Source organism: Melanotaenia boesemani, chromosome 15 (genome assembly GCF_017639745.1).
Source record: "Melanotaenia boesemani isolate fMelBoe1 chromosome 15, fMelBoe1.pri, whole genome shotgun sequence".
Lineage (NCBI taxonomy): Eukaryota > Metazoa > Chordata > Actinopteri > Atheriniformes > Melanotaeniidae > Melanotaenia > Melanotaenia boesemani.
Window position 1 is genome coordinate 25,754,751 of NC_055696.1, and position 23,664 is coordinate 25,778,414.

Below are 23,664 nucleotides of genomic sequence, written 5' to 3' on the forward strand. Positions count from 1 at the left end.
TCCCACTGCACATCCAGGTAATGAGTCAATTTAACTTAAACAATGATTCGAATTTTCATTAAAGGTGGTGTTAGTGAACACTTCCAGAGGCAAAACTGACTTCATGTACAGCACTAATTCCATAAAAGATAAGACAATTGGTAAATTATAAATAAAAACTGTAATGATCACAAATCTCATCAACTCATGTGTTATTCCAGTAGATCATAAACAACATATCAGATGTTGAAACTGGGACATTTTACCATCTGGTGGAAAATATGAGCTGATAGTGAATCTGATGGCAGCAACCCGTGTGTAAAAAGTAGTTCCTGGGTGATGTTTGGCATTGTGTAGCATCCCCTCTTCTTTTAACAGCTGTCTGGAAACGTCTGGGAAGTGAGGAGCACCCAGCTTTTTATCAGGGGACAGGTAAAAAGCCTGCATCTCTGATGGTATGGGGTTGCATTCGTGCCTATGGCGTGAGCAGCTTCCACATCAGCTCCATCCATGCTGAAAAGTACATGGAGGTTTTAGAGCAACATCTGTTTCCATCCAGACAACGTCTCTTTCAGGGAAGGCCTTGCAGATTTCAGCAACACAATGCTGAACCACATCCTGCATCCATCACACCAGCATGGCTTCACAGGAGAAGAGTCTGGCTGCTGAACCGGCCTGCCTGCAGTCCAGACCGTTCACCAATACACAACATCTAGAGCATCATGAAAGCAGAAATCCAGCAGAGAGGTCCAGGACTGTAGAGCCGCTAGAATCCTGCATCAGACCAGAACAGGACAACATTCCTCTCCTAAACCTCCAGCAACTGGTCTCCTCACTTCCCAGATGTTTCCAGACAGTTGTTAAAGGAAGAGGGGATGCTACAAGATGCCAAACATCACCCTGGAACTACTTTTTATAGATGCGCTCATATTTTCCATCATGGTAAAAGGTCTCAGTTTCATCATCTGATATGTCATTTATCTTATACCAGGAATAAAATATGAGTTGATGGGATTTTACTAATCATTGCATTCTGGTTTTATTTACATTTTACACAGCTTCCCAACTTTTTTATATTGGGGTTGTAGTTTGATTTTTTCTCTTCACTCACTGGATAGTTTGACAGACAGAAGAATCACATGAGAAACTTCTCGTTAAGTTCTTGAAATCCAACCATGCCAAACCTTTTCTAGAAGTAAATGGAAGGTTTCAGTGTTCGTGGCTTCATTGAGACGTGACAGGAAAATGACAGCGTCCGTGCAGCTTTTGGTTTTTTTAGTGGTGTCACTGTTGAAGGGAGTTAGAAAATAATAGGAAGGAAAAGGAGTGTTTCCTGTTCTCTCACTGGCTGCATCACTCATGGGTTTCTAAAGCTCTGAAGCAACTTTAATGAGGGTGACGGATGCATGGCTCACATCTTGCTGTGACTCACCGACTACATTTTCTTACCATTTTCATCACATTAAGGACGCTGCTGCATCAAAGCGTTTCAACACTGAACCGAGGAATCAGGATTCAGACGTAAACATATCGGTTGATCTTTTAGCTGTTTTTGTGGTTTTGTCCCTTCAGGTGAGATGGTTAAAACTGAAATTTAAATTTATGAGTGCTGCACTCTTTGCAAGAGTTGACAGTATTTCACAGATTGTTATTTACACTTTTTGTGATAGAAAGATGCACAACTACACATCAATAAAATACTTCACTTCAATCTTTTAATCATATTAGAACTTGAAAAACAAGTTTTTGTTAAAGGATGGCAAATGGACAAAAAATACTAACAGTGATTATGGACAAAGCAGGTTTTCATCTCTCAGCTTGATCTTAAAATGAAGAAAAAGACTTTTCTGGACTTGTTTGAATCAAATCATAAATCACATCAGACCACACTTTGATGCTGGATATTTGAATTGATTTTACATTTGAGCCTAATCACCTCTCAGGACCACCACGAGGGTTGTGAGACTTTTCAGGGGGTCGCCAGATACTTGTAGAAAACCATAAAGTCTACATTTATCTAATAAATTATGGATTTTTTTCCAGGGACGCCAAAGTTAAGCCATTAATGAAGAGATATTTTTTTTAAATAAGCACCTTAACATTTGAACACATCTCCTTCCGGAGCCGCCACCTTACCATGGAGTCCTGATGATCCTAGTAGCTATGTTGTCGGGGGCTTTATACCCCTGGTAGGGTCACCCATGGTAAACAGGTGTTTAGGGGAGGGACCAGACGAAGCATGGCTCAAAGAACCCCAATGATAACGACAAACCATGGACCCAGGTTTCCCTTGCCCGGACGTGGGTAACCAGGGCCCCCCTCTGGAGCCAGGCCTGAAGGTGGGGCATGGAGGCAAGCGCTTGGTGGCAGGGCCTTTGCCCATTTGGCTTGGTGGGGCTCAGCCCAAAAGGGTGACATGGCCCCCCCTTCTCGTGGGCTCACCACTTGCAGGAGGGGCCATAGGGGTCGGGTGCAGTGTGAGCTGGGCGGCGGTCAAAAGCAGGGACTCTGGCGTGAAGTCTGGGTTTCCCTGCTTAGGCAGCTGCCCCAGCAAAATGAACACATTAACGCATAAACAAAAAGTTCTTTATGTTTTATTGTGTTAATTTAATGCATTAATTTGATGTGTTAAAATAGTACTGTTTGCATTTAATATTTAAAAAAAATATCCAAATATATGTCATATTAAAAATCTTTATCCAACATTATCTGAAGCTGATTTTGGACGTGTAGGTGCTTCCAGTTTTCCAGCCTTACATTTAGAGGCTGCTGCAGGATGACCCATCTGATGTATCACACAATTAAACACTTAATAGGGGGTGGGTCTTGGGGGTCGTGGCTGAAAAAGTTGAGAACCATTGTTCTAGAGAACATAAAAATAACACATTTGTCCAAATCTTCACAACATAGCTTTGTTACAATTTCTGTCTAAACTTAAGATGCAATATCCCTCCAGGTTGTTGTTTTGTAGCTTCCATGTGATGTTAATCAAACGGAGATCCACAAATAGTAAAATGTGTAACAACTAATCCCACATCACTAAAACTAGTACTTATTTCATCCACCAATAGTTTTCATCTATGACTATTTTATTCAGAGTAAAATGAGACAATCAAATAAAAACCAGTGGACAAGGATTAGCGCTTAGCATGCTAAAGCTGAGATTACACCGTAAGCTACAGGTGCTTTTGGAAGGCTGAGAACTGTCATGTTAGCCTTACTAATTAGAGAAGTAAATGAACTATTATTTAATCTGAGATGGAAATCAACTATTTACTATCACATGACTAAGTTTTGACTAAATTAGTCATTAGACTGACTCAAACTATATCATATTTTCTATTACAGCTGTCAAAATAGTTCATAGCAGTTCAATAGTTTCTAAGTGGAACCATTTTTCCTTAAACATATAAAGCTAATCCTCTACATAACTTCCAACCGTATCCATGCAAAAGCAGCTCTGACTGCTGACCATTTGCAAGAAAGAGAAGTAGAAAAGTGAGGAAATGGAAGGGAGAAGGAATTAAAGTTTGCAGACTGATAGTTCTCACAGCCCTTCTTCCTCTACAGAAGCATTTATCGTAAAATCAGTGTCAAATGTGTCCATCAGCGTGCAGTGAGACATGAAAGGGTGATAAGGTGATGGACATAGTGAAGTGTTGTGTGTCATGCCATCATGCAGTGAGTCAGACAGTGTGAAAGACTTCATAACGCAGACTTCACACTTTGCTGCGCAGCATTGAAACTTTAAGGAATCTTGCGCTGATGTGAAATGTTGCACATCTAAAATGTTTTAGTTTTATTCAGAAAAACCAGCTTTAAAGCTGTAGTTTTATAAGCGGACACACTCTTCACAGTTTATACAACCCGGCTTGGAAAACAGCTGCCAGAGAATTGCACCTCCATCTGTAAATGAAGCAGGTTTGCATCCACAGAATATCTGACATTCAAAGTAACATCTGCGTTCTTCAAAGCCCAGATATGTACTGACCCTGCTGTTGTTAATTAGCAACTAATGAGGTCCACTGATGTGTTCAAATCCTCGTCTTGGATCAGGATTAGTTAGTAAGATGTGAATGTGAACAGGATGGCTGATAGAACGGATGCAGCTCAAGCAGATGTTGATTTTATGGACAGAAATTTTGCACAAAAAATGTGCTGCATGTACTTGTGTGCACGCTGAGCGGTGATACGTACGGTGGATGTCTGGTGAAACAAACATGCATCACATCTGGAAGGTAAGTTGTTTGAACTATGACAGATGTCAGAGTGAAGATTTCCTGAATTATTGAGAAATTACAGCGACATCAGCTGCCCCCAGGGAAAGAAGGAGGGACGAAGGGATGCGGACCAACAGGAGGAGGAGGAGGAAGAGGAGGAGGAAGGTGCACATCATATTCTGAATGTACTTATGCCAACTAAGATCAGTAGAGATCACAACAGAATGTTTTCAAGCTCAAAACCTTCTAATTAGCAAATCCACATACAATCCACATGCAACTGAGCAAAACTAATATTCAGGAAGAGTAAAGTGATGTAAAGGGAAAAAAACAAAACAAAACAAAACAAAAACAACAACAACAACAAAAAAAACAAACAAACAACCAAACATCTGGAGCAGTCGGGTGTTCAGACGGGGTGTAAATAGGTCAGGTTCATTTGAAAAAAGCCCCATTAGAACAAATGGTAGAGACAGGAAATATGTCTCTGGCCTGATGCACCCAGAGATCTGGATGCAAAAGAAATCGGCTATAAGGTCCGTGCTTAAGCCACCAAGCTGATTTTTTAAAAGGCCTGAAGCATGGTGTGATGTGACCATCATCCCTCATGGATGTGAAGTGAGTGTGAAGGAGCTCAGAGACACTGGTGTGCAGCGGCAGGCCGTAAATCAGGCAGGGAGTGTTCGCCCCGAGGGAGGAGGGCTCACTAAAATGGATGTGTCATTTTTCAGTACTTTTTAAACTGCTCGGGTTCAGAACTCACAGGCTGGATTATAAATTCATGATTCATCTTTGTTTGAGTCTAGTTAACCAGCGGCCTGTACTATAAAGCAGGTTAAAAATAAAATGGTTAACAAGCTTTGTGAACCTGGCCTGAACCAGTACACTCCCTGACTTCTCCTCCCTGTTTCACCTCATGGTATGATCCTAACTGTCCTCTGGGACTCACCACACAGTGTGCCCATTAAAATAAAGTCCCGCTCTCCAGCTTGGCCCTTCTCATTCGAACGACACATACACAGCCAGAGCCACCAGTTTTGGCTCTAGTGCACCACAGGGTGGTGTGCTGACCCCTCCACTCTATACTACCACCACAATGGGAATTTCAGCAATGAAACAAGCACGCAACTAATGGTGTTACCTTTTTCAGAAAGGGGAAATCTAACTGATTCCTCTTTCCTTCGTGGCAATGCTGTCACCATTACTGGTGATAAAATGTCAGAAAATAGTTATACACATTAAAGTTGTGTTCATTCAGAGACTGCAGTGACATTTTTAACTGATGTTTATTTTCTTTAATTCATATAAACAATTAAAAAAAGGTGATACAAATAAGACAGAGTGATAATAATGATAATATTAAAAGTGTCTACAAACAGAACAAAATCATAATCTTGGTTGCCATCATAATGAAAATAATAATGTAATAATAATGCCAATAAACAATAATAAATAATATATAGAGTGTAAATAAGGATAAAAGGAAAGATAAAAGGTAAATAAATTAAATAAATTGTTTATTATTATTATTATTATTATTATAACTAACTAAATAAATAAATAAATAAATAAATAAATAAATAAATAAATAAATATAATTTTATTTTGTTTCATTTATTTTATATATTTAAGTGACGTGTGATGTGTCCTCCACCAACCATCCAAACCACTGACCCCTCCTCTTCCTCTTTTAAAAAAAAAAAATAACCTTAACTACAAGGTCATGTGATTAATCTCTTTTTGCACCTTTTTCTGCAAAAAGCTGCACTTTATTTCATCTCCTGTGGTGACGTCACACAGCAAAATAACCCACACACAATCATTGTACATGATTTTTAAGTTTAAATAAATGTCCTCGTTAATTTGATCATTCTTTGGACTGTAGAAGCTACCACACGCTTCATGTGTTTGCTGGGGTCTGTTCAGACTTTAACGCTCTCAAGATGGAAGAAAGGGACCAAAATGACCCTTTAGTGTGACTAAAAGCTGATGATGTGGCTGCATCACCTGTTCCAGCATGTTCTGCAGTCTCTCAGCCTCCAGGTCGATGACAAACTTCTTCTCCTGCCGCCGGTCCAGATCCTCCAGGAGTCTCCGGTAGTTGGCATCGTTGAAGTTTTCCACGCAGATGGCGCTGACCTGCCAGTTGTTCTGTCCTGCTTTCTCCATGATGGCCTGCAGGATGGCGTATCCTGAGACAGCCAGACACACACAGGAGAACAGTTTAGCTTTAAGATGGTAACTCACCGTGTCTTTGGTGTTTAATAACATATTCCTGGTTGTTGTATAAATATGCCAAATGAATAAAACCACTGATTTAAATTAGGCTAATTACAACAGACAGTTCAACCTTATCATCTAGGTACAGAAAGAAGGGAACAAATGGACAAGTTTAAAGATTAGAGCAAACTGAGTCTGACCTACCCCCCAAAAAGGTAAGGCAAATTTATTTGTATAGCACATTTCATGTACAAAACAATTCAAAGTGCTTAACATAAAACATTACAAGCATTACAGCGGGGGACAGGAAGCAATAACAAGTGCATTAAAAAAAACAAACCAGCCAAGGTTTTAACTTGCAACCTTCTTACTGGGAGGCTGCAGTGCTAACCAACACACTACTATGCAGCCCACACACTCCAGCCAACCACTTAACAATTTAGAAACAAAAACAAAACAATACAGAACAATGAGACCAGGATCGATGAGCAAAGTACAGCAAAGAGCATTTACGTTGAGGTAACTGATGAACAGGAGAACAAGAAGTGAATCCAAGAAACAGATAAACATAGAAGACTCAGAACAAAGAACCACCTAAAGGGGAAACTAAAGAGCACTTAAAACAGAAATATGTCCATAACTAAACTCAAGAGGATGAAAACCCAACAGACTATGACATGAGAACTCTTTTCCATCAATCTTTGTTCCAGATGCTCCTCCTCCAGCTCCTTGTTTCCTGGTGGAGAAAAGGTCATCATTCAGGGCATCTTTAGAGGTCCACATAGAGGAGTTTTCCTGAAGGAACCTTAAGCAATAGCAAGCAGGTGGTTTTAATGTTGTGGCTGAATGGTGGCATGATGAGCTTCAGTGTAAATCTGAGTCCTGCAGGTTTTCCATGTTTCTATGTTTCAACACCTGATTAAATGAATGAATCGCTGAGCAGAAGTTGATCAGCTCTGGGATCCATTTCATGTGAACCTCAATCAGGATTGAGGTTCCCTAATCCAGGCCTACAAAAGGTACTGAATGCGTTTTATACCCTATAAAACACACTGTGAAATATAACTAGTTGGCTTTACTAGAAAAGTTAAGTTTGGTTTACTTGAGAGATTAAATACAATTAACTGGAATGATTTGAGTTTGTAGAACTCCAGCTAACTTGATAATTCTTTGCTGTAAGTACATGAGGTGGTGGAAGAAAATGTGCTAAATTACACACAAAATGATGATTGATGAACTGAAAACAGTTCTTGCTTTGCAGCATGAACTTGGTATGACGGGGTTTCTGCTGAACTGTTTCAGACCAGGCCTCAGTGCAACAGGCTGGATCAGGAATGCCCAGTAACTGGAGAACAGCCACATTAACCACAGATAAATAATTCATTTTCATAATCAATCAACACCATAACCGGTAAACTGTAACATTTAAACTTTAACATCTTGACTGCTATGAGGTCTCACACAATGAACTTTGGAGGTAAATATCATCAAGGGTGATATGAGATAGACGTGTTAGTCTCTCTAAACAACCAGCACAATATCTAGCAGAAGTTCTCGCCCCAAATACCACAGCACGATCCCTCTGCTCTTCACAAACAACCCTAACCCTCCTCCTCAGGACCAAACCTCACACTATGGGGGCCGGGCTTTTTGCTCTGCTGCTCCTATCTTGTAGAACGCTCTCCCTGACAACCTGGGAGCTCCACAGACTCTGGAAAGTTTTAAAAACAGACTCAAAACCTTCTTTTTTAAGAGACATTTTAATTCTTAAACTGTTTTATTGCCTGTGTGTTAATGTGACTTTATTTGTTCATATCACTGTTTTAATTTTAAGCGCTGTACAAGTAAACATTATTATTGTTGTTGTTGTTGTTGTTGTTGTTGTTATTATTATTATTATTATCATCATTATCATATTAGTGAGAAAGAAGGGAAAAAAATAAAACTAAGAGAAACCAGTTTGTTTTGGACATAACATTATAGTTTATTTCTAATCTTTTACTTCTTACTGAAATCATTTGAATTATTGACTTCTTTCAACTAAATGAATAAATAAAATAAAAAGTACTTTGCAATTTGAACTATCACTAATGTCCTAAGGAAAAACAAAAGGGCAAAGTTACACACAATTACCTTTAATTATTTGTTAATAGAGGGCAACAGCATTGTGCAGCAACTGTGTAGATTGAAATAGTTTCCACTAAATAAATTCTATTAAAACTAATGTTACATTTTACCGTGCATCTGTAGAAGTGTATTTTAAACTTCTAAAGCTCTTGTCTGCAGGTGAGTTGCTGTGATTCTTGGCTGGCTGGTGCCACTAACTGCATATTGCAGGAAACCAGTGGCAGTAATCTTGCACTACCTGCACAAACATAACTGAGACACAAATGAAAAGTGAAATCACTCATAAAAACAGTGCTTTGCAGACGCAGGGAGCACTCATGGTTAAACATAGTCAGAATTCCCTGAAGAGAAAGAAAATACTTCACTCACATCATTTTCTGTCTAATAAAACTTCCATAACATTTTGCATAATTACAGTAGTTCGAACAGCTCTGTGAACATCTTTTAACTGTCACTATGAGATCTCCTGCATATGTTTAAAGCATCCAGGCAGAAATTTGGCACATTGCATGTGAAGTGATAAAACACATTGCTCATAATTGCTGGTTCGAATCCCAAACCGGCTGTTGGTGGCTCGTCATCCCTGCCAAGACAACCTCTTCTCCATCTAAAAGAAACTTCATTGAGGAAAACTCCTCTAAAGCTTTTATCCTTTTCCAACCAGATCCTGGCTTTTGGTCCAGTCAGGAGGGAAACAGGCTCTGTGAGTTGGATGTAACACCACACTCCAGGAGAGAGGGGGGGCATGGCTGTCAGGTTTGTGTAGAAAGAAGATGAGTGTCACATAGGAAGCTAGGGAGCTGTGAGGGCGGCTGTTCTCCAGCAGGAACAGATGTCCCTTTTAAACGGCCCCTCCTGGTGGCCATCACAATCTGGCAACCCGTCTCCCTTTGCTCCCAATTAGTGGATTAACCTGTGCTCTGGCAACTCCACTCCCTCTCCACCTCCTCTATCCCCTCCCCAGCCCCTTGCTCCCCATTAGAGAATTGTTGATGCCAAGAGGGACTGCTGGTTGAGGCAACACATGCATGGAAAACACACACATACACAGGCATGAATCATGTCTGAATGTCCTCAGTTGTCCGGAGGGAACAAACGGTTCACGACATTTTGGCTGTTGGGAAGCCAGACCCCCAAATGGGACGACATTGTTCTCAGTTGTAAAAGAAGACAAATGAGGTTGTGTGTCAAAAAAAGCTGAATTTTTTACAGCACAGGATGCAAGACTCAGAGAGGGACTAAAATTAACGATGCCCATAATTTTGCTACTTACTGCTTTAATTTGAGGGTTTATGACACTTTAATTACCAAAGTGAGAGCAAATGTTGTCACTGCAAGATGCCACACTCATGCAAAGTTCAGAACTGATTATCTTTAGGATTCTTTACTCATTTTAGGGAAAAAATAAACAAATAAAAAAGTATAAAAACATGTATTTCCTGGTCATTTACCTAGAAGTGGAATAAAAAACAGGAGGAAATTTCATTATGCGTCATCAGATAGCTGCTCTGAAATGACTGATGTTAGTTTACAAGTTTCAAATTCAATATTTTCACTGTCAATATTTTCATGCTGCTGCTACATTGGAACAAGTTCTATTTCCTTTAAGATTTATTTTGCTGTGTTTGCGTCTACGTGCTCTGGGAATGCAAACTATCTGTCAGCTATATCTGATTCATAGCATCTTCTCTTATTGCTTGAGACTGAGGTGTGTAATAAAAGGGACCCGCTGTGCAGGATGGTAAGACTCAGATGTGGAGCTGCAGTCTCTTTACAACTATTGACTGAAGCTGAAGATGATTTTCGCCAAGTTTTAAAATCATTGTTGTTGCACCAATGCAGAATGTTATGTTTGGGTGTTACTATGCATGCAAGATGATGCATGAAGCTGCAAAGTAAAATATACGGTTGTTGTTACATTGCAAACATGAATTCGGATTTTGTTAGGACACAATGTATAATCTTCTGGATTAAAATCTGGTAAATACAACCTCAGATGGACAACATTACATATGATGTTAGACACTGTTTTTATTCGCAGAAGCAGCATGTGGAACATTAGTCCACCCTATGCTCCAGCAACTCTTTAGCAGCAACTACTTAAAGTAAATAATTTCTGTGTGACATTTTCAGTCTCATTGTTGTGGAGGAGCTTCGCTCCACTCTTCTTTCCAATTTTGCTTCTGGTCTTTGAGGTTTGCAGCTCACTGAATGTTCCACCACAGCATCTCTTTCAGGTTCATCTCACTCTTCCACTTGATGACTGCAAGGTGTCCAGATCCCAATCATCAGCCCTCCACCCCCATGCTTGATAGTAGGTTTAAAGTGTTTATTTATCTATCTGGTTTTCTCCAAACATGCTGTCTGTTATGAGCAAACTGCTTTGGTCTGGTCTGTCTAAAGGACATTGTTCCAGAAGTCTTGTGGTTTGTTCGGATGCAACTTTGTCAACCTAAGCTGTGCTGCCATGTTTTTTTTTTTTTTTTTGGAGAGAAGAGGCTTTCTCCTGCAATTAACTGTAATGAACTTCAACATTTAACATGCTGACTGAGGCCTGGACAGTCTGAGATGCACCTCTTGGGTTTTTTGCACGGTCTGACTTTAGAAAGACCCTGCTGGGACGTCCACTCCTGAGAAGACTGGCAGCTGTTTCGGATGTTTCCCACTTGTTAATACTCTTTCTCCATGTGGAATGACAGACTCTGAATAGATTGGAAGTGACTTTATAACCTCTCTCTACTTTTCCACTTACTGTTTCTGCGTTTTGTTAAATATGTGAAATTAATATTGCCACTCTAATAAGGCAGCTTTTATGGCTGAAACAGGGAAGTTCTAGAGTTAGAGTAATCCAAATGTACTTATTTTACTCTGATCCTGAAAGTACTCGAAAGTTTCCTGTTAAGAATCATATTTAGGTTTGAACCAATGTGTCATGCCTCACACTCTCGTTTTTAAACGGTGACTTTTCAACAGCATCTTTAAAGATGAAGAGCAAAATAAGTTTGACCAAGTCTCAGCGTTACACCTGAATCACCCCACCCTTTTAAAGCTCACAATCAAAGTACTGTGATGTATTAACCTCAGTGAGGATAGGGGCTAACTTCATGCTACCAACGGGACGTTGCAGCGATGCTGACCGAGGCAAGCAGAGCATGCAAAGGGCCAGCTGATTACCAGCTGATAAATGTGTGGCTCCGGGCTGTATGTGAAGCTGCAGCCAGCTGCAATCAGCATCAGCATCAAAGACACGGCCGTGGGCGGGTCTGCTGACTGATGCTAACGCTGGCTGTGCAGATTGGAGCTGAGCCGGGCGCTAGATGGAGGCAGCTGCAGCGTGAGGGGAGGAAGGTGGGTGCATGGATGGCTTTATGCATGCGAGTACTTCTTCTCTTCCTTTTATGCCTGCTATGCCGTCATCCTCCCCATCCTCAGTGGTAACGCCTCCTCCTCTTCTGATGGTACACAGACAGGTTTAGATCTGTTCATCGTCGCCTGGACACACTTCATCCACCAGATTAAGAAGTCTCGTCTCTCTTCCACCTCCTCTTCTTTTTTCTCCGTTTTTGTAACATCTGTCCTCTCTTATTATCTTGTTTTCTGTCTCATCTCTGATCACAGTTCCTTTATTTAATCTCGTTTACACACTTGTTTCTTCTCCTCTCTCATTTCATCCCTTTGCCTTTCTTTTTTCTTTCCTTTCTTTCTCTTGTTTTTTGATCTCTCCTTTTTGTTGTGCTCTTGCACCCTCCACTCTTTATACTTTCCTCTTTTTATTCTACCCACTCTTTTTTCTCTCTTCTTTACTCTCCCTTCCGCCCTCATCTTCTCATTTCTTCTTACTCTCCACTTCATGTTTCTTTATTTTCCTTCTTTCCCGTTTTTCCTTCACTCTTATAATCCAATTTCCGCATCTTTCCATTTTTCCCTTTCGTCCCCCCCCAATCTTTTGTTCCCTCTCCTTTTCCCAATTTCTCTCTCTTCTATTTTTTCTCTCCTTTCTCTCTTGCTTTGTTTCCTCTCCTAATCTCCACTCTAATTTTCTTTCATACATCTAGTTTATTTTTATTCCTTGTTTCCTTTCCTTTGCTGACTTCCTTTCTTAATCTTAAGCTGACCCCTCCATTTCCTTTTCTTTACCTCCTTCATCCTTTTATTCTGTTTCCATCTTTATTTTCTCTCCTCTACTTTGCCATTAATCTTTCTTAATCTTGTGTTTCCTCTTATCCCTTTTCATTTCTCCATCTGTTGTTTCCATCACTCCATCTCTTTCCTCACCTCTCTCTACTGTGGTTTTTATTTCTCTATTTCCTTCTAATGAGGCTTCATCTCATAATCTGTGTCCTTTCCTTTTATATTTTTGTTTCCTTTTTTCTGCTCTTCTCTGCATTGTTATTGTTTCCTTCCATTTCTTCACCTCTCCGCTGTGTCGCCTCCATTTTTGCTGTTTTCTTTTATTTGCTTCAGTAACTCTTCTTTTATTTTCTAGAACCTCGTGATTCACATCCTCACCTTTTTATCCTTTCATCAATCCTTGTTTCCTTTCCTTTCCTTTCTGAATTACCTTAGATCATTGTATTTGACCGTACTAAAGTCTTAATAGATTTTTGCTTGGAAAACAAAACATTTTCTTTTAAAAACTGTTCATTTGGAACTTAAATCTGCTGAATCTGTTCTTTTAACTTGAAGTTTGACCATCAAATTTGTTGCACTTTGTGAAAAAGAAACAATAAATATTTTTGCTATTCATTAATTTCAATGTATTTTTTATCTGATCATTCAACTCATCAATGGACTAATTGATGAAATAATAATAAGAAGAATGGTTTTCCTTACATAAAATTGATATAAAATGTCTTTATTATTTCCTTTCCTTTCCATTCAGCACTATTTTTTTCTTTTGTTTCTGTTTCATTTTCCTTTCGCTCCTTTCATTTTCTCCCTTGACTGTTTCCTTGATATGTTTTTTATTCACATTTATTTCTTTTTGGACTATCTTGTACTATCTACTATAAATTCTGCCACTGTCAGACTGTTTTTATATATATTCATAGGAATCCTTGGTAACCTAAGATTAACAGCATTCTCTGCAGTCACACACACACACACACACACACGCACACACACACACACACACACACACGCTCTCTGTGTTACAGTTACAGGGAATCAGACGGACTCTCATTGACGGAGCTCAGCCATGCGTGGGCTGATTCTACATTACAGTCAGAACTGGATGAATGCCTGGTGCTGCCTCAGACCTCAGAACTGCAGCTTTTACAGAGAAGCTCTCTGAAAAGTACTTGCATGTGCACACCAACACTTACATGTACTGGCCGAGCACTGCTGACGTGCAAATAAAAACGCACTCATATCCCTTCACAGTGACATAACACCTCATGACAGAATTGAGGTTCTGAAATGAGCAAACTTCCCTCTTCAGGACCTCATCATTGGTCATCATGGTTTCGGACTGTGTGTGTGGAGCATAATGCATCCACACACAATAAGAAAAATAATAGTTTGGCTAGAAGGTTCCTGAGCTCATACAAACAAGTGCTTTTTGCCTCAGTGCAGAGGCAGAGGTGCAAGTAGTTTCAAAGGATGGTTAGAAACCCACACAGAAAATCAGATTTCAGCTAATTAACTAAATCTGATGGAGAAAATACAGAAGCAAAAAAAAAAAAAAAAAAAAAAAAAACTGAGGCAAGCAAACAAGGGACATGATAAAAGCTATAAAAGGCTGCTTAAGTTAAACCCTTATAGCCTGATTAGTCCTAAAGGCTGAAAAATGACAGACATGTTCAGAGATAAAAATGTTTGATGTTCAAAGTTTAGACCATAATGTTTGCAAACTTTTATGTTTAGAAATGATTTTGTTGTTAAAGGTGATCAATAACATCTGTGTTAATGGAACCATGTCTTATTCTCTGTCAGAAAAGGGGAGCAACAGCTGAAAATAGATGTTTCATATTTCTCCCCTGCAGTTTCCCCATACTTAGTAACAGATACAACATTTCCAACACTGGTAATAAGTTCTCTGAGGTCTCTAGATATCCTCAGAAATCAACAACGTAAATATAAACCGTGTTATTATGGAACAACTTTTCATTTACTTTGAATGTGTTGTTTTAGATGGGTTTTCTACAAAAATATGGTCAAAGTTGGAAAAAAAGATGGTGTGCTGAAGGTGTCATTTAAAATTTAAATTCTATCTGAGAATGTTTCAGGTAACAAATTCAAGAGATCTTTGTAAAGTGAAAACCTTAGCCTCTGTTCTGTCTGTTTGTCAGATTTGCTTTAACCCCATCAATCCTTCCAAGCTCTCTTTCTATTGTCAGCATCCTGTAGAATGGCCTTCCTGGAGAATTACTTTTTAAGGACTTGCACACACTTTTACATGTTTTTACTTTTTGACAATTTCATTGTACTTCTAGTCTGATTTGAATTTATAAATAATGACTTCATCATCTGTTGTTCATCTCCTTTTCCCACACCTGGTTTCTGTTAGTTGAAAATGCGACCTTCTCCTCATCTTGTTGTTAGTTCCCTCAGTGTAGCATTTGGTTTCTAGATCCTTGTCATTGTTTCCCCTGCCATCCTTGTATTCCTTGTTTGTATTAATCTGCTTAGTTCTGGTTTTCCAGTCTTGTGTTAGTTTGTAGTTATCCTGCCTGTGCAGCACCTTTTCATCTTCATTAAACCACCACTTTCTATGTCTGACTGAATCTTCACCCTCTTCCTCCAAACACCCTGACAACGATGCTCTGTTTTTTGTTTGTTTTTAATATATTATTCTATGAGTGAATTTAAAATACAGTGAGACTGGGTGTTCTTTTTTTTTTTTTTTTTTTTTTGCATAGTGTGCAGCACTTTGTGCCACATTCAGTATAAAGTCTGATTGTTTGATTAATTGATCTGCAGTTAAAAGGCTTCTGGAGGAGAAAGTAAATGTCCTGGAGTTTTATTTTACTGAGTAATGACTGGTAGCAGTGCAGACTGCACACATGCATGTCATACAGAGCGGGAAACCCCAAACGTCAGCAATTGGAGCTACTGCCAGATTTCAGCACCATGGACAGAGCTCTCAACAGACTGATTCTTTTTCCAACTAAAGCAAACATTTCACTGATCCAATTCATTTTAACACAAAGAAAAAGAGGATATAACATCATTTACTAGCTAAATATACATTTTTAATCAAATTAAATAAAGAGATGTGAAGTTTTTCAAAACGTTAGCAGAGGGTTCAGCTGAGTTTGGATTCTAAAGAAAACTGTAATATGTGGAAAATGTATGTGGTGATCAGATAAGTGAATAAATCAAATTAATGATTCATGCCAAATTTGTGAAAACTTTGAAAACAAGACAGGCTGCAGAGTAGCAAATACATACTGGAAAATGTTTGAACATTAATGAATACAGAGAGATCTTTGAGATCTTTAACCCTTTGAGCTCTGAGTCTGTTTTTAGACCTATGTTTGAAAACTGCATAGCTATACTGAAATGTATATATCTCTGCAACCACAAGGTCTATTTAAATACTTCTAGAGTCACAGTACAGGGAACATTTATGTGCTACTAGTGAAGAATAAATTAAAGTGATGCAAAGTAAAAGAGTTTCAGGCTTGCCAAAAAAAAACCCAAAACAAAACAAAAAAAAAAAACAGACTATTTTTGGATTAATATAAATATCTCTGGAATTATACAGCTCTAACCCTCTATCAGATCATAGTACAACATGTGAACTTAATCTCTGTAAAGGTCTACAGATGATGTCGCTAAGGGTGCATTCACACCAGGATAGTCTGGGGAATCAGTTTGATTAGGTGGGAAATTGTGAAAAACTTCACACCTTCGTTAGACTTGGTTTGCTTTCACACTACACTTTACTTAGTCAAGTCAAGTCCAATCAAGTCAACTTTATTTATAAGCTTGTTTAAAAACAACATATGTTGACCTTAAGTGCTGTACAATTAAGACTGATAAAATAGAAACAAAATTTTGAGGGCCTAAATAATAAAACAGATATAAAAGAAATAAAAGACTGTAAAAACACAAGCATGAAACAAATAATCAGCAAGAAATGCCAGAGCCAAAGTGCACGAGGGACTGACCCACACCTGAATAGAGGCTGCTGCAGTAATCAAGTCTAGATGAAATAAAAGCATAAATGACTTTTTCAAATTAGAAAAGGACAGAAAATGATTGAATTTAGCAAGAATTCTGAGCTGATAAAAACTTGCTCTGACCATGGCACTTATATGTTTGCCAAATAAAAAACACCATCAAAAATGACTCCTAGATTTTTTATGGAAGTTTTGCTTTATTGGTGCAAGGGACCAAGATCAACTTTCTGGGCCATGCCACCACGGCAGTCTGGAGGCCCAAGCAACAGAACTTCAGTCTTATTCTCATTTAAAAGTAGGACATTTTTACTTACTTACTTAACATCTTCTAAACAGTTTAACAAGATGTTTAAAGGAGCCTGGCTTTGTCGCTATGCATATCGGTGTATCGTCTGCATAGCAGTGATACGGGCATAAATCATCATCCAAGTTTTAGTCACCAGCAGGAAATCAAGTGATCGGGAGAAGAAGTCATAAAGAATAAATGTTTTTTTAGCTAGTGATTTGACATTAACCAGGGCTGACCTGATTTGAAAAAGAACCCCGTCCTTCTGAGGTGCTCGACCCAATGGACAAAGGTTCTGAAGATTCACTCTATGTCTCAGGATGCGAGGTGAGCGAGGCCATTGATGCTGATCCTGCGATGCGAGGAAGACCCACCTGAGGGAGCTAAAACTCCAAAGCTAAAACTATTAGAATCTGATCAGTGAAGAAAAGTATAAGGATCTACCATTGGATGGGTTCCCAGGAAAGCCTGAAACTTTACTGACACACCTCCCCATTTTCCCCATCATATTTGGTGTCTTTTACATGGAGGGAGGAAGGGCAAGCGTTTGAGGCTCAGCCGTATCACTTCCAGCAAGGGAGAAAAAGTATTTCCCTGGCTATACAAGTTGAAAAAAACAGCTCAACCGAGGATCTAATGATGATCACACTGCAAGACTGTGTGATCATAAACCAGCTGAGAGCAGAAAAAACAGACATAAACAGGACAAGAGCAAACAAAACTGGTAAGAGCTGACTGCATGCCAGAACCACTGTCGCCATCTTGGAAAAAACAATATTGGGGGGGGGATACAATATTTCCATATACAAGCGCTGACCAAGAAGAAAACCTGGCTCATTGATTGGCCAGGACCAAAAATGACTCATTCACCGGAAGTAAACAATGGAGCAACAAAAATGTATACAGTCGGGTTTCTGTTTTTACTTTAGTGTTCAAACCTAATGCTAACCTAAACTTTTTGTAACTCTGTCCAGTATGAGCAGCAGGAAAAGCAGCCAGATATCCAGCAGTTTACCCTAAGACGTTGCGTCCTCTCATTGGTTCTGTTTGCTTTCACACTGCAACAACAGACTTTGCTTGTTTGGTCCTCAAAAGAGTGTGAATGAGCATTCACACTACTCCAAACGAATCGTAATACCTGTGCAAGTGGATCAGAGTGGATCAAAGGTTAAAAAAATTTACATTTGCCTCATTATGAGTTTTTTTTATGCTTGTTTTTACCAGATACAATTTGGTCCTAATCTTTATTTCTTACTCGGGTGAGTTTGAGAAAAAAAAAACTTGGATTAATGACTCAGGAATTTTTTTTATTTTTGTATCATTTGCATGAATACCAGATATAAGAGAGAACTGTGCTGCATGACTACTTTGTGGACAGCTGATACCAAACCTTTGCTCTTTCTTTACGGTTTAACTCACATAACCTGGTCACATACACTAAAAACTTTCTCAACAGAACATTTTGGCAGCAGTTAAATATTCAGATAAATTGTTTTAGCCCCCATATTTTGTATCAGGAAGTAAATTAAAGCAGATACTTGAGATATCTCACATTGCTAAGTAATCTGCATCAAAGTCACGTTGTGTCCTTGGTCCATCTGTAGGGCAGCTCAGTCTTACAAACAGGAACCCTTGTTGTGTTTCTGAAGAACACTTGATCAGATACAAGTCGGTTTTGTTGAGAGGAGAAAAGGCTTTTTACCCAGTCAAGCATGTATGACCTGAGATAAGAGAAAAAGGGGTAGGGAATGAGTTTTTCTGAAGAGGGGCCATCCTTATATCCCCAATCTGCAGCCTCATGCAGCCAGTCTGCTCAAACCTTCACTGCAGTCCCCACAGCTGCAGAGAGAGAGAGAGCGAGAGAGAGAGAGAGCGAAAGAGAGAGAGAGAGAGAGAAAACCTAAACCTCTGCCTAGTCTGGAAAATGTATGAAAGCGAGATGTGAGATGTGATCCAGGCAGTAGCCCATGTCCTTTCTGTCTTGTAATGGAAATGTGACACGGTGGGGTGAATACGTACAAACCTCTTGCCTCTGCTGGTGTGTATGTGGGGACTCAGTCCAAGGGAAAATGAAAATGGTAAAAAAAAAAAAAAAAAAAAAACCCAGAAAAACAGAAACGCCCCCAGAAGGGTGAGTTACACATCTCTCGTCCCCGTGAGGACGAGAATAAAGCAGAAGATACAAAGAGAGGTTCAATAGTGTCTACAACACTTCCAGCAGAAGCTTCACCTCAGCATTAATCAAGAAAACAGCCATTATTCTGGAAGCACATCCATCCACACCTCCGTTTGCCTACTAGGGGGCATGAGGGACGAAAACACACCGCTGTAAATTTGACTGAGACCGGCAGAAAGAGTCCAGCACTTTAACTTTAGTTAACAAATATAGGAAAATGCACTGCTTTATTATCTAAATGTTCATAAGGCATGACAAGAAAAGGAAATCAGTTAAAAATTTTCTGATGGTTTAGAGATGTTATCTGTGCTTTTTAATAACACCTGCTGTCCTGCAGAAATTTTGTGGGTAACACCTTGAAAGCTTCCTTTTTGTCTGCTCATAGTAATTAGTTCATTTTACAGAGTAGAGAACTTCTTTAAATGAGTTTGAGCAAAGTTATTATTAAGTTTGTTAATCTGCTACCCATCTTTGGAGCTTAGTCTCTCATGAATTACAGTCACAATTTACATTCTGTCCATCTTTCAAACAGCAGTATGGGGGAGTGTTGAGCTCCACTGGTTGAGCCACCACCCCATGTGCAGAGGCTACACCTCCACCATGCAGCAGGCCAGGTCTATGAATCCCTTTCCTGTCAAGCTACTGGGTAATAAAGCCCACCAGAGCCCAAAAAACCAAAACATAAAAAAAACAGTGTCATAATTCATTGTTTAAAATAGTAAGTGGTAACATTTTCATTAAACAGTGATAAAATGATGAACATTTTCAAACCCTAAATCAATATTTTTTTAACTTAAAACTTTTACAATTCATAATGAAGGGGAAAAGTTAAACTCAGTGGTTAACACTAGAATCAAGAGACTGAGGTGTAGTTTATGCTGGCCATTATTAACTTTGCAAAAAGCACAGAACCAAACATATTGTTTTTAAATCTGGCATGCCAGGTGTTCAGGTGTTGCTTGAACCAGTCATGTACCTGTTAATAGAACCAGCTTTTATAACCTGTAGGCTATAGAACAGGAAGTCTTTGTGAAGAGCTACATCTCTACAGGCCTTTGAACAACCCATCAAAACCAAAATGGTAAAGTTATTTTAAATGCTACAAATATAATAAAAACCGCTTACAGGTACAGAAGTTAAAGTGGCGATGTTTGTGTCTGATCTTCTAGTGTTACTCCTGGAGTGTGGAGACATCAGGTTAATTACAGGAATGTCACAATTATAGATTCTCTTGGTACAAATATTGTCAAAGTAATTATCACAAGTTTATGATTATCAGGATTATCAGGATTATAATGCCTGAATTAATTTCACAACACTGTAAATTTGTAAGAGCACATGAACACTTCTTATAGGTTCTATCTTCTGATGCCAACATACCACATATGTAAGGGATAATGCCCGACTTTGACTGTGGACTGTCGTGGTGAACCATCGCGTTGGATGGTTCATGCCTCCGCGTCGTCCAATAAATTATGATAATGGACACCTCAAAGGGCATTATCCCGCTTATACCATGGTCACTTACGAAAGAAAAAAAATTAAAATAAATTTTTAATGAGTTAATGTTGTTTTTTACCTTTAAAATTGTAAGTTTTTCACAAGAAGCGGGTGAGTGGAGTATTTCATTGTAACGCGTTGCCAAGGTAACCGGCTCTGAAACAGAACCTGCAGCTCGGTGGGCCACAGTTGTGTTACATGATACAAACAGTTCAGAGGGCAGGTGCAGCTCCTAAAGCTTGTGTGTGTCCAGAGGATGACGCAACATTTTGTTTCAAACAGTCAAAGTCCACAGATAGTTTCCTAAATCGTTTTTATTGCAAGAAATATTATCCACCATTCACTCTAATCAAATAAATGTGTATCAAGCAAGTAAATCTATCCTAAATCGTTTTTATAATATTATCCATCATTCACTCTGTATCAAGTATGTAAGTAAGGTAATCAAGACAGAAAGACAGGAGACGACCTATTTAAAATAAAAAGCAACATTGCCATTGATCGTGACATTTTATAAAGATGCTGGCATGCCCATAGTGGCGTTTGAAGGACGGAGATTTAAGTTTTGTGGACCCTGACCACTGCTGGTTGGGACGTTGCAGGACGACAAAATGTTGCTCCATTCTCATCTCTCCTGGACTGACGGAGCCCAATAAGCCTGCACCTGCTTTCACAGCAATGCCCGTCTCAGACATGATCTGGCGTATCTGCAGCTGGTGTCTGAGTTCTGTTGCCACGGTTACCAACTACCGTTTAGTCAGCGCAATAATTTACAACAATAAGTCTATTTGAGTGGAACTTCTTTCATAGGTGCCCATTATCACTTTTTAATGGACACCCTCCAGCCAATCAGAATGGAGTATTCACCCAGACCATGGTATAACTGGAATTAAGTATGCTTTCTTCTACAGTTTGTTGCACACTAATGACTAAAAAGCATCGGCCTCACAATAAGTTAGTTAAGCTTGAATAGCAAAGCTAAACTTTGAAAAGACAGATTGAGGTTTTCCACATCTGTTCAATGAACGCGTTGCTGTAAATGCAGCCTGAGTCAAGCATAATTACAAAATTACACAACAACATTTTATTTCAATGTTACGTTAAATAAACATTAAATGGGACAAACTCCTTATTTCTAGATTGAAGGAATTAAAAATGCCTATGTGAGGTACTAGAGGTAATAGCATTACATCCCACACTGTCTCTCTGTGTTGATCTCCAGCTCCGTGTTTACCAGTCAGTCCGGCTGCACGTTCATGTGAATCTCCACCTCCTCTCTCCTCTTGGAGCCTTTGGCTCCCTCCCTATGAAAAGGCTTCAGCCGGCGAGCAATGGCAGCACATATTTTCAAAGTGAAATGATGGAGAGCGGAACAAAATGTTCCAGGATCCAAATTTACCTCCAAAAGTAACAATAGTCATTGGCCAAGAAGTTATGGGATAAATAAATGGACAAAACCTGGATTTATATCGACCTGGTATTTCCGAAGAGCAAAGCACTGTGAGAGCTAAAGAGGCTACACTTAGCTATTCTCCTGGAAAGCAACATACACATCTGTAACAGAACAGAAGTCACTTCCACATGTTCCATAAACTGGGTGGAGGGCAGCTGTAGAGGAAGTTGTGGCTCATTACACACTTTGTTTTGGTCTACAGGCAGCGCACCATAGCAAACCTTGTAGTGAAATAATTTAGCTTTTTGCACTTTTAATGTAATTTAACCAAAACTACTGGACATTTACTTCAGCATAAAAAGCTGCTGCTTATCCTGCAGTAGGTGAAACGTATTGGGTGTATTGGGTCATGTGTTTTGGAGTTTGTCATCTGAAATTAGTTTTCAACTTTCATAGTTCAACAACTAAGTTGCATAGCTTTCTCTCGGATCCACACATTCACGGCACAAACTGCGCAAATTCAGCAAGAAATGCAACCTTTTATAAAATTTACCTGATACGTTTAAGTTATGTGTTTTCCTGACTGTGTTGTGTTCACATTCAGACTAAGTTGTTGGCACGTCTCGTTTTCTAAAGATTAAGATCTGGAACCAGGAAAAGATTCATCTGTGAGCCCAGGTATCTACATAGTGTTGCTTTGATTTTCTCACTGTAGAAAACAATGTTTCATCTTTAATTTTGTGAACAATCAATCTTTTAGTCACTTCTAACTACCAGTTTATCTTTTACTCATAACAATACACATTAACGAGGATTTAGAATTTTGCTTCTCAGTGTTTGATGAGTCTGTTCATCCTGGAAAAAGCAAAACATTTTGCTGGGATGTATTTTTGGAATACGTATGCTTTGCTGCATGTTTCAAGTATGAGTACTTGAACTCATCTTATTTGTGTTGGATTTAAAAGTTGGTCACGATTGTCTCTCTTTATTCATCATCAGAAGCTTTCTCTCCTATGTCTGTGTCCTACCTTTGACACCAGACCTTCGCTCTTTAAACGGTGTGATTGGCAGCAGGTAGAAATGAGTCAGTTATCAAGACAACCCCTCTAAAGGAATGTTCCTGCAGGTGGAGGCCACCGACTGTTTCCCCATCTTCATGCTTTCTGGCTGGTTTTCGCTCACGTCCGCCTTTAGCCAGTGTCCTCACCACTGGACGGAACATGAGGCGTGTCTGCAACCCACAGAAGCTGCTCAGGTAGTGCAGCCCATCCAGGATGAAACATCAATGCTGCTGTGGTTAGAAGGTTTGCTGTGTCTCCTAGCACAGTGTAAAGAGCATGAAGGAGATACCAGGAGACACACCAGTATACCAGGAGACAGGCCAGTATACCAGGAGACAGGCCAGTATACCAGGAGACGGGTCAGTATACCAGGAGACAAGCCAGTATGCCAAGAGACATGGATGGGGCTGTAGGAGGACAACAACCACCAGCAGGATCGTTATCTGCTCTTTTGTGCAGGAGGTCCAGGAGGTGCTCCTACAAAATCACCTCCAGCAGCCACTAATGTTCATGACTTGACTGATCCCCTGATCCAGGTCTGGGAGAAGATCCCTCATGAGAATATCTGCGGTCTCA

General features: G+C 39.4%; 1 protein-coding gene across 5 annotated transcripts in view; it reads right to left on the minus strand.

Annotated features, from left to right (window-relative positions):
- The window catches only part of gria4b (glutamate receptor, ionotropic, AMPA 4b), a 195,972-nt gene that overhangs the window by 76,997 nt on the left and 95,311 nt on the right, over positions 1–23,664 (minus strand). For all 5 annotated transcript variants that reach the window (XR_006012889.1, XR_006012888.1, XR_006012890.1 and 2 more), the window contains one exon: positions 6,207–6,391. Coding sequence is in view for 2 of the 5 variants with exons in the window: in XM_042007758.1 (XP_041863692.1) it covers positions 6,207–6,391 (185 nt within the window). In the remaining 3 variants the exon portion in view is untranslated. The remainder of the gene's footprint in view (positions 1–6,206; positions 6,392–23,664) is intronic.